At 38.1% G+C, this 12,008-nt stretch overlaps 1 protein-coding gene across 1 annotated transcript; it reads right to left on the bottom strand.

The window, feature by feature from the left end:
- Positions 1-63: 63 nt before the first annotated feature.
- On the bottom strand, positions 64-11,003 carry LOC104410902 (60 kDa lysophospholipase-like; the record flags this gene model as incomplete). The annotated part of the gene is made up of 6 exons (XM_010021193.1): positions 64-208; positions 2,026-2,152; positions 3,214-3,297; positions 4,732-4,857; positions 7,654-7,765; positions 10,874-11,003. Coding segments are annotated over 6 exons (724 nt in total), but the record flags the coding sequence as incomplete, so codon positions are not given.
- Between the last annotated feature and the right edge of the window lie 1,005 nt (positions 11,004-12,008).

Below are 12,008 nucleotides of genomic sequence, written 5' to 3'. Positions count from 1 at the left end.
ATGTGCCTCAGCATTCTTTCCAGGAGAATCAACCCATGATCCCATTACGTTCCATCCCGTCACCTCTCTCCCTCTGCTTCTCTGGAATTTTCATTCCCAGCTTTGTTAGAACCAGGAAGCCTGAGGAAGAGTTTCTGCACATGGCCTACTCCTCCTGGCATCCTCAGGCTGCTTTCCATAATGCTGAAACAGCAAGAGTCAGCCCTGTCTACAAGAGGATTAAGACATATTATACAAAGTCATTCGGAAAAAAAAAAGGGAAAAAAAAGTTAAAAGATGCTAAATTTGTTTGGTTTGTTTTTAAAAGCCCAAGTGGTTCCTTGTCTCTATGAAGGCTTCATATGAGGATTGAACAAGCAAACTCAAGGGAGACGGCTATGTTTCAAACAATTACTTTGGACAAAATAAAGCAGCACTAGTACATTGCCCATACTATAAACTATGTTTTTTCAAATGGAACAATCCTTCAATACTGACACTGTCACCTTGGATAAATGATGCTACCCTAACTGAGTAATCAACTGAAACAAATAAAAACAGAGCCTATCACACCAGCAGTTTTTAAATCAGAAATTCCCACTGATCTCAATGGGTCATTCTGCTGAAAACATAATGGGACCAAATATGGGCCAAGGGAAGTACTTAATAACTTTCTCATTTTTCTAATATAGGCAAGGAATCACAGAACAGTTAATTTAAATCCAAGAGAGAAATAGCATACAATTTACAGCTTGATTTCATTATTGATCAGTCAGTAAATGGAATTTATTTATACCCTATTTGATGCAGTTCATAAGAATCCAAGAAAGAAGATTCTCCCCAGTTTACTGCAGCAGTCAACTGAAAGTATTCCTCTTGATTTCAGATGCTCCATATTGGACACAGCACAGTAATACCACAGTGTCAGACTCTCTGAGAGATGTCTTATGGACCACTACAATATTTCACAGGCTTCCTGAGTTTGTATCTGGCTGTTGCAAACACAGCATTTGGATCCTGAAACTTTTAAGTAACTCCCACTCATGAGGTGGAAGGGATAAGCTTATTTTTCCAAATTGCAGAATGTCTCTCTCTAGTAGGAGAAACCATCCAGAATGGCATGCTGCATGGCACAGGGCTACATCTCCTACTGCCACTAATGGCACCTAGCAAAAGAATTTGGGAAACCCCCCCCATTCCTATTTTTTGTGATAATGTAGATTGTTACCAAGTGCTACTCCTTTTTAATATACCTACCCTATCCAAAACCAGCTCGTGTAACATGTTATGTTTTTAAAACTGTCCTTTAGTATGCTTTCTGGCAACTCCTCATTTGGCTAGATTCCAAATGTGTCTCTCCTCTTCCCTCTCCATATAAAGGGTGTAATTTATTCAAGAACAGACACCAAGTGCGATAATGACTTTGCAAATGGATACTGAAATCTTCATGCAGTTTTTCCCCTCCTAAAAACCCAGACACATAGGAATTATAGGGAGCCTGAGTAACTTTGCGGGGGGCAAAAACTTCACACAGTGCATGTTCTGGGTCTGCTGTTTTTGGTGTGCTTGCACTTTAGACAGGTCCTACATATCCAATGAAACATCTTACACAATGACATGAATCAAACAGAATCTGTGGAAGCTGCATGTACTCTGCAATCTTTTGCCTGATTTTGGAGCCCAGCATGGTCATTAACAAGATTAAATTCTTTGTTCTTTCAGTCCTCACTCCCTCATTTTTATCTTTAGAGCAAGCATTTTCATGACACAGGGGCAACATTCCCTCTGGTTAGTCTGGGTCTTTAGTCAAAGTCAGTCTAGCTAGCTCACATCTACATTCAATAGACAAATGCAGTAGAGTCATAAACTTTGTCTTACTAATATTTAAACAGTTTCAGAGCAGATAAAGTGAAGTCAAGCTACAAGGCTTTCAAAGGTATTTTGAGTTTAAAACAGGATTTCAACTACGTAGGCACAGATTCTTCTCAGCTACAGTTCTATTGCATGCGGCATACATTACAAGGCTTAAGAGATGATGTTGCTTACTTGTAATATCAACCTCAGCATTTGCAAGTGGAGGCAGGTTAGGTGAGGAAAAGGCATTGAAACTCGCAGCATCCACCTTAGTCACCCTATTTCCCCTGTACAGTTTATTATAAAAATACAGGCACACCTGCAAGACAAGTAAAGAAACAGGTCTATGAATAAGCCAGTAATTAAAAGATTCAGTAGATAAATACTGAAGTTCATCCTTTATAAAGTGTTTTCTAAATCTTTAAAGCAACTCAGAGGCTTGTAGATGTTTACAACTCTTACCCTTTCAAAAAGAGTTGGCACATCTGTCACACATTGGTTTAAGAATTTAAGAACAAAACAAGTTAAGAGCTAACTAGTTTCGTAACCGTCTCATGAGGCATAGTCTAGGAGACAGCAAATGTGCCTGAGTCCACTTCAGAGACAGAAGAAAGAAGCAGTGTGGACTTTTAAAGAAGTTCATCAGTTATATCTAAATTCAGAGTGCAAAACCTTAACAAAGGCCTGGTGAAAAAAAGGATAACTTTCAAAAGAGTTACCACACATAAACAGATTCCTTCTCAAGACTCTTTAAGTCTGTCAATTGAAATTTGCAGGAAAAGAGATACCTCAAAGTTACTAATTATGAAGATCTTGGACAGTCAGCTATTGCTATTGTCTTACAAGAACTGGCTTTGAGAGTGTGGCAAAAACGAAATGAGGTGTAGCCTGACTAGTTTTCTGATTCTGGACTGTGCAGTACCAGCATCTTTAAAGGCAGAGTGCTGAGACCATGAAGGTACTTCCATGTACAGTAGGTATATCATCCTCGACACTTCAGAAACTAGAGCTAAAAGACATTCCTACCAGTTCTAGAGCAACTTTAGAACTTCAGAGTAACTTTCAGTCTAAAACATGACTTACAAGTGTTTCAGATCCTACATATTTGCAAGGAAACCTCTGATTTCAAGTCTGCTGCAAGCTGCATTTCAGACTTGACAGTCTTGTCTTCACAGAGCGTATATGGGCAAAATGGGATGTAACTCCTGAGAAAATGGCATGTGCTTTGCCATGGAAATGCCTGTAACCTCAGCAGAACCCATTTATCTTCCTGTTTAAGTGCAATTCCTTACTGCCTACCAGATATTTTGAGTATTTAAGTATGTATCCTGCTAAAGGGAGAAAACCAGCTTCTGAGACCGTCTTCACAGGCAAACAAACCTCAGGAATCACAAACTGCCCAGCAAACAGCAATGCCCCCAGAAGGTTGGCTCGGCCGTCATTCTGCAACTCGTATATGGGCACCTGAAGAGCAGAGACTGAAATTACACCCTGTCCCTTATGTAAAGCCTACACAGCAGAAAAAAAGAGTCCAACTTATGCAATACAAATACATGAATAATTTATGTATCAATGATTTATGACAAAGTTTCCTTCTTAATCCAAAGTATTTTAGACTGCAGCAGATGGTAGGATTTCCCTGTGCTTAACAGACTTCTATAATTTAAGTGCTTAAAAGCTAATATAGAGATGATTCTAGTGTGATTAAGCAGATTAAAAGACTGATTCAGAGAAAATATAAAAAATAGAAAGCAGGCATAGTTAATGTGACTGAGCATGGGAGAAATGATTGTATTGAGAAAAAGCAACAGTCCCAGATCATACAGAACTGCCACTACAGGCTTCACAACAGCTCTCTTGCACCATCTTTCCACATAGTATTGAAAAACTGAGCCAGCAGGTTGTTACTGACAGAAGAGGACAAGATTAAAAACAGAAATTTATTCTGCTGAGTGACGACTTCCACGTCTTTTCGGATTGTCTCTTTATTAACAGGAGCCAGAGCTCCTTTCAGCAATGAAAAAAAAAATCACATGCTCCATTGCAAGATCATATGTCAGGCAGATCTACAAACAGTAAACCCAAAAAGAAAGTAAAACCTTGAATATAATGTGTCACAACTAGACTGCCCCACGCCAAGACAGTAAGTGGGAGCCTACTCCTTCCTAGACTTTTGTATTTTGACTTCAAATAGACCACATGTGAAAGGGAAGTTATGAGATGGGGAGGGCAATTTTACAGTGCGATGTTTCATCTCTCCTTTATGATTAGAGCTGTATTTTACACTCAAGCAAGCTATTCTAGTAAGACAACCCCTCCCCCTCAGACAATATGCAAAAGGCTGATCTCCAGCTACGAGTATGAAAATTAAGAAATATGGTCTTCAGAGGAAAGGAAACAGACCATGTTTGATGGAACAGAAATGATCGAAAATGTATCTAATGCTTAGGGATTATTAAAAAAATCATAAAGAATGCAAGATAAAAACTGCTGAAGTAAGAAATAATCAGCTTCAGGGTTTTAAAAGAAAAGAAAGACAGCTAACAACCAGCAGCCACCTGAGGCTGGAAAGATTCTTCTCATAAACCGATTAATACACAATGGCCAATGACAGCCTCTTATATCTTTCTCTGAAGCATCTGGCTCCAGCCATAATGAACTACTGGTCTGATTTGGTACCGAGTTGTAAAGTCATTAACGATAAAATTATGGGGCAGATCCTCAGCTGGTGAGCCTGTCAATTCTCAGTAATTTCTATCAGCACTGTGACCATTCACCCTGGCCAGAGGCCTGCCCTGCACTACTAAACTGTACAGTGATAATCAGGATACTACCTAGTTTTGCATATAAAAATCAAAAACAAGGCTTCTGACTTCACCTTCAAATTATGTCCATTACCTGAGATCCTGTCAGAACAATAGTTTTACCCAGATTCTCACACATGAAGGATAAGGCTGAAGCTGTATATGCCATCGTATCAGTGCCATGAAGGATCACAAAACCATCATACTTTTCATAGTGTTCCTGGAGATTGAGAGACAGTTTTCACATTGTTAGAGCAGTGCTTTGGCATCAGCAAGTGAAGTACATACTGCATTACTTCCACGGATATGAGCAACAGCATAATACTTTAAAGGGTACTACACACATAATTCCTCCTAAAGTTATCTTGTTTTCAGTTTAAATGCAATTAAGGGTTAATAGGACACTAAGCACTAGAGCCAGCAATTCTAATTATGGAACAGTCAAAGGGTTTCTTCTATGTATACATATTAATGCAGCATTTTTAAACCAGAAGACTGCTAATTAAGGAAAGCTTAGCAATGGCTTTAAACACGAATGTTAACATATGCAAATTAGTCGTATAGTCTGATTCCTTGTTGCTGCTTTTACTTTAGGGATTACACCATTTACAGGAACAGATTAGGCAAACCAAGGCTATCATAGAAATATAGAAAACCCAGTCCATTTAATCCGGGTGGCAGACAGGCAAACTGCCAGTGTAAGAGTGCCCTCTTCTGTTAAAAAGTCATCCTTTCTGCAGCAGTACGTGACCAGCAATAAGGGATGAAGAGGCTTTTGTTGTTCGTTAATGTACATAAACTTGCTGGGTTTTGGGAAGTCCCTTAGACTATCAGGCAAGTGCAGATGCAAAAAGGAATTTTATAACAACTTTGATCTACATACAGTTGCACACAGGAGGTTTTTTTTAATGCAAAGCCATAAATCACACAGCTCATCCTGTTAGAATAAAGTCATCTGCTGGCTTGTGAAAGAAAAAATAATTGGTTCCTCAATTTTAAGAGTGATGCACGTGGTAAGCACTGTAGTGAGAGACACTGACATCTCTGATGTAATTTAGTAACACGGAAAGGATTACATAGAAGTCTAAGCAGATCCATGAAGTGCCAGTGTGGGGCAAAAATGGGTGTGCCATAGAATTAAACATTATTTCTTTTTAATTACACTTCTTATGCTATAGTAGGCACACAGGCATCTCCTGAATCTCAGGCATCTCCTGATAATAAGGTCACCTCCAAACTCACCTGCAGATTTCTACTTGTCCTTTTGCTATTTCTTCACTATTACTCATGCCCACATGTTGTTACCTACTGGAAGTTTCAGGGGATTTCTGCTTATCTCTGACAAGTTAGCCAGCTGAACAACAGCCAGTGTTGCAAGATCTTTCCTTAGTGCGAAGTATAGCATGATGCAAAAAGCATGCTATACTTATCCAACAATACAGTAACAAGTAAGTAAGTTTCAAGAAGGCCTAAGATCACAGAAATAGCAACTTGTCCTCTTTAACTCGATCAGTATGCTCACGAATATTTTCAGCCTTATGAACTTTGTTAGATGTGAAAGAACATAGCCTGGTTTAAGCTTCATAATGTAAAAGATCAGGCTGGCAATTAAGGAGATATCCCACAGAAACACCTTAGGATGTCACAGCTGAACAGTCATCAGCACAAAGCACAAAGCTCTGCTAAGTATGTGTCCAAGATGAATGTGAAGTAGAAGTGTCTATACATGAGGTGGACAGTTGAAGAAGTTTGGGGTTTTTTTCTTTTCTCAGCACGTTTCATTTGGATTACACAAACTGGATATTTCTATTTACAGAAGCTGCATTCCATGTACAAGAAAGAAACACTTTCTCTGTAATAAAACTAATATGCCATTAAACAATAAAGGTAAATTCTCTCCTGTTCAGCATGGGATTGCCACCTCCCACTCTTGGCCCTGGGCATTTCCTAGCTGCACCCCTGCTCAATCCTAAAGGCGTTCCACCTATATACCAGTACCGTCTCTTCTCTGCCCTGGCAAGATGCATTCAACAAGAGAAGCATCATCCCCAGTTCAGTGGTTCTAGGATTAGAGGACCTAAGGGTGAAAGACTCTTCCCTGAATCTTCAGCGTCATTCCCTGCATTATTACACTATTCGCATGCATTGCTACAGCGTGGCTGAAGAAGGAAATTTACACTTTCCTTTTGGAGGAAAAAGGAAAACCCACTATCACAGAGTGAGCAGGAGTGAAAGAGCAGTATCTTAATAGGCCCACAGTTATTTATTTCTAACAGCTACATATGAATTCCTGGTGTGAAGTATTTTAAATGTTTCACATTTCTACTTTCTTAAAAGCACACAACTAAGCTCAGACACGGGGACAGAAGCAGAGAAATGCTGGGCTTTTTACACTAGAGAAGAATGGAATGAATTTATCTATACATGCAGAAATATCTAGGGCTTTAAACACTTCCCAGTGTGGGAAACCTAACCATGATAGCATTTTTAGTACTGGCTGCAAAGCCAAAGCTAGTCAAGTCCATCTGTGTCCAGCATAAGAAAGGCATAAAGACATGAAATTATTTCCTACATAAATACCCAACTAGTAAGCTATTTGAACACTGAAATGATGTGTAACTAAACCACCTTCAGTTAAGTCACCTACACGTCAGGATTTTATTCAACGTTTTTGGACAGTGAATTTGAATCAATGTTTTAGAGCATCTCAATCTACATATTACATACTTTATTTAATCATAGCTGCAGTTTTCCTGTTTATATCACTTTATTCATGAACTATTTTAAATGAGTTTGCCACATTTTCAAAAGAAAAAAATCATAATTGGCAGACCTTGCAAGCACAGTACTTGTTATTTTGCAAGTAACTAAGCAAGAAACATAACATTTGCATTTTAAATAAACAAATATATATATATGTATAGCACTAGTGAATTGTTTTCTCTTGCTAAGTATACTTGATAAACTGACGGTTCTGTTTAAGCAATAAATGAATTATTATCCCTCACCATAGTACCTCAAGTTTCTTTGCAATTTTGGCCCAGTCCTCTGGAGTCATGTTGGAAGAATCAAGCAGTGGTGAGAGCTCCAGGATTGTGTAAAAAATTCTTTTATTTTGCTTAGAGACACTACGAAGAAAGAGAATTAGAAAAAGAAAAAAAAAAAGTAATTATTAGAGCTCATATCAGCTCATCGCTTCTCATTTTTCTTTGAATCAGTAGTTTTCACCCTTTTCTTCCCCATCCCCCAAGTGTATGGCAAAAAAAATGGTCTTAAATTTGTAACATTAAGTTCCAAGCTTATAAGTTCATGGCTTGATGTGGTTTAAAGCATAAATCCTTAAATTTAATTTAATAATAAATATAATTTGGGAGGTGGAGAGGGGCTGGCAAAACTAAAGACAGAAAAGAAGAACCCAGACTTCCTTTAAGTTTGGAACTGAGTTCTAACAAAAGTTGATAAAAAGCCCTAAGGTTTAAAAATGCTTCATAAGCTACTGAGAGGAATCTTTAAAGCTCCCAAGGTTTACAGGGGGTCCACAGGAGAGTTGCAACAACTTTCTGATCCTTTGATAAATATAAATAGATAACATTTCCTGACATAAAGGGTATCTTTTCTTAAGAGTCTTATGACTGGAATTAATGTTTGTGGCCTTTAGAAGATCCACTCTTCTCAGCTTCTCTGACCTCAGATTTCAGAAAAAGCTCTCTTAGTTGGTTAAGATCTTCAAGTAAACTGTTGCCTTTGCTAGTAATAGGCTAACTCTGTAAAACCCCAGTCCCAGCCTATTAGGCCTGTTGTCACCTTGTTATTAAAGTTTGCTATATGGTACTAGCTGTCTCTTGTTATGATGTGGAGTTTAAGCATGTGATAATAGAAAAGATATTAAAATACTGGCATAGGTGTGGAATACAGGCCTCAGGCCACTATAAACAACTCACTGGCCATCAGTTATTGGCCACAAGTGCAACCTTGACAGCTGGGAAAATATTGCTCTAAGTAGAATAAAAACAAGACAAAGGAACTATGCAAGGGAAAACAAAACAAAACCAAACCGAAACAAAAAAAACCCAACCAAAACAAAACCGAATAGTCAAGCAACAGGATAAAGTATCTGTAGGGCTGAGGAATCTAACACTTTCAAACCTCACGCAGTGTGTTGCCCAGCAGATGGAGAACAAAGATTAAAGAGTGTCTAGACACTCAACTTACAAAAGTACATGATCCCGTTTGGAGGAGACTTATCAAAGGTGATGATGGCTATCGAATCACAGTGGGATTGTCCCAGCTTTAAGCACATTGTCTGTTCTTCCTGCCTATAGGGACCATAGGTCTCCCTTTCTCCACCTGGCTATCTCAAGAAATCTGACTCTCCAAAGACCTTTGATTTGCCAGCCAAATGGACTGCATACAGAGCATGTGTTTTACCCCACAAACATGTTCAAGTCTCCACATTTACTTTATAACCTCTCAGAATAAAGTCAAGTACATTAAAATTCAACTTGGCAGTTAAGATTTGGCGTAATAAAAACCCCTTACTATTACTATTTTCTGCTACCTTTCTGAAACTTGCAAGAGGATAGAGTCAACCATTTTCACCCATTCCTATGTTACTTGCAATGTGTTATTTAGCAATGCAGCGGCCAATGAACAGCTAACAAAGAACTGCTAGCAGGCCAGCTCTGCCCTTCCTACTTGCTCTTCCAGGCAGAGCCATCTGGAGCATGTTTAACAGGATCACCTGCCTTGTTGGACATCACATTCACACATACTAAGAGTAACTTTGGAAGTCAGTTGAAAATCTGTGAAAAGAAAGCTCCCCTGAGGATGTGCCATTTAAATAAAACACAACATACTGACACCAGAGACCAATGCAGTCTACGACTCTTGACGCCTCTCTATAAAAAGACATCATATTGTTCCTCTTAGATCAAGGTCATCACACAGATATACAAAGTTCACAAAATACTCCTATTTTCTCTCCTCAGAAACTCACAATGTTTCTCAACTGCCTAGTTAAAATATCACTCGGCTAGCACAAAAGAGAAAACGGCAAATCGCCATGACCAGCCTCCAGAAACTGCACTCAGCAGTGTCAAAAAAACAAGACAAGATTGGTTTTCAAACCTCAGGTTTTGATGGGAATGATTGTTCTAAGCTTTTAAGTTCTTTATGGAAAAGAGGCACTAGAACTATATTTAGGATTCAAATGGGTGTTTTATTGTAGTTTTGTTATATTTCAAATCCCTTATTTAAAAGTTACTCAGTTATAAACACTGTACTTTAAAAGCTCCATTTTTCTTAGAATTACCATCATATTTAACACAAACTGCATGTTCATATCAATACTATTCCACCAGCAGTCCATTTCTTTCCCCTTTACCCTTTTTCTTGCCATCTGCCTTTTAAGTGGGTAGTTCTAAAAGCTTTATGCAGAGACCTCAATACAAAATAGAAAGAAATTAATAAACCTTACAATTTCTTTGTATGTCCTGATTTTCTCCTTAAAGATTAAAGAATATCCATTTTTACTCTTATAGCAAAACAGCTATAGATCCATTTATATTGGAATGACTGTGTAAAATCATCCTTTGTGCAAAGTCAACATGTTTACAGGGGTACAGTCATTCAGCACAGCCAGGGAATATCTCAAATTAGCATACTGTACTGCCTTCTAAATAAAACTTACAAGCTTATTAATCATTGCCCAACAGTTAAGAAGCAATGCAGATTAATTGTAAGCCTATCACTTATTATCATAATGTTGCATAAATTTGTAAAAGACAATCAGCTTTTAGGCTTTTTAAAAACAGGAGGCCTGCAGTATTAAAGCATGAGGCCTATTCACAGATGCACTAATTAGATGCTACTTTTTCAGATGTATGCTGAAGGTAATTCACACAGAGCTCTCTATACTGTTTTCTTAGTTTCTATAGAATGTTTGTATGTTTGCACAGTAGCAAATTAATACCCAATACAAGAAAAAAAAATACAGTACTAAGCTACCAAAATGGTTACTTGTTGCCTAATAAAGAAGTGATTTCTCAAACAGTTATAAGACACTTCACTGCAAATATATCGAAACACATACGATAGGCTTTTTCCTTTTAAGTAAATATAAGTATTTTTGCTAACCTCATAATGGATTCTTCACATTTAATGTTTGGTGACGTAATTATTTGACAATTAATAAAATACTTCCTACCACTCCCACTCCCCAGTGAACACGTACTTACGGGAGCACCAGTGTGTTCTCTGGAAATTCATGGAAGCTGTTCAGTTTTGTTTCCTGAGCATATGCCTCATCATGCAGCATTGGCATTGTTTTCAAGCTGCTTACTAATTTATTTGCCTCAGGAGCAAGTCCTTGAAAACAAAGAATAAAAGAAGTAAATAATGGTGCAGGGATGGAAGGAAGGAAGTGGCACAGTAAGAAGGGAAGAAGTCAGGTTACACAGCTGTTTGCCCATCGTTTCAAATTAAATAGTCTGTCGCCAGTTTAAGAACATGAAAACCAAATATAACCAAGAAATCTCTGTGCAGTTACTCTTTTCTTGACTTGAATAAATCCATCCTTTATTTAAGAGAAATAATGTTACCAATCTCCTCCATTTAAAATACTTATGTTCTGCTTGGTTTTAATTGTTGCTTTTGTGCAAATACCAATCATCAGTATGGGCAGGAAGCCAATTTTTGCAACTGTAGCAAAAAGCTACCATTCTCTTTTATATGTGCCACAACTATTCTCTACCCATAGCAGCAGAAGTGGCAGAAGACTTACAAAACACTGAGCATTACTTTGTACTATCAAGTTGTGATACTTAAACTTCTTAGCCTACTGCAGTATTGGCACAAACAGCAAAGTAGTAGTATGACTACATTGAAAGGTTGCATGTTATGTCTATCAATGGCAATAGCATCTCCAGAGAGAAAAAATTTGAGAAATCTAAATCAAGCCCCACAGTAGGTGTTGAGCATTGATAGATACAAAGATCTGTATGTAGAAATAGAGAAACATCAGCTTCCCAGAGTTTTAACTAAGTGCTCTAATCACTCTCTCTTGAATAAGTTCTTTCCACTAGTGGGTTTATAACTGAACATCTCAATTGACAAGAGGTAGAGAATGTGCATAAGCTGCTGAATAGAAAAAGTAAAATATGTGGTTGCATCTTAAACTCTGTTCACCCTCTCCCTGCTCATGACAGTGTCTTCCTCTGTGTCAGGGGCCCTAATTTTTAGGCCTAATTTTGTAAGTCTTCTGCCCCTTAAACTAGCCTAACAACATTTAGCGTTTGACGGATCTGCAAGTGTCCTGGGTACAATCAGGTATTTCAAAAGGAATCTGCATGCCATTCTCTTTGCCAAAAAGGC

The sequence above is a fragment of the Nestor notabilis genome, unplaced genomic scaffold (assembly GCF_000696875.1).
Source record: "Nestor notabilis isolate BGI_N333 unplaced genomic scaffold, ASM69687v1 scaffold33998, whole genome shotgun sequence".
NCBI classification, from domain to species: Eukaryota; Metazoa; Chordata; class Aves; order Psittaciformes; family Psittacidae; genus Nestor; species Nestor notabilis.
The sequence above is the reverse complement of the archived record's forward strand: the minus strand, read 5'-3'. Positions and strand labels throughout refer to the sequence as shown.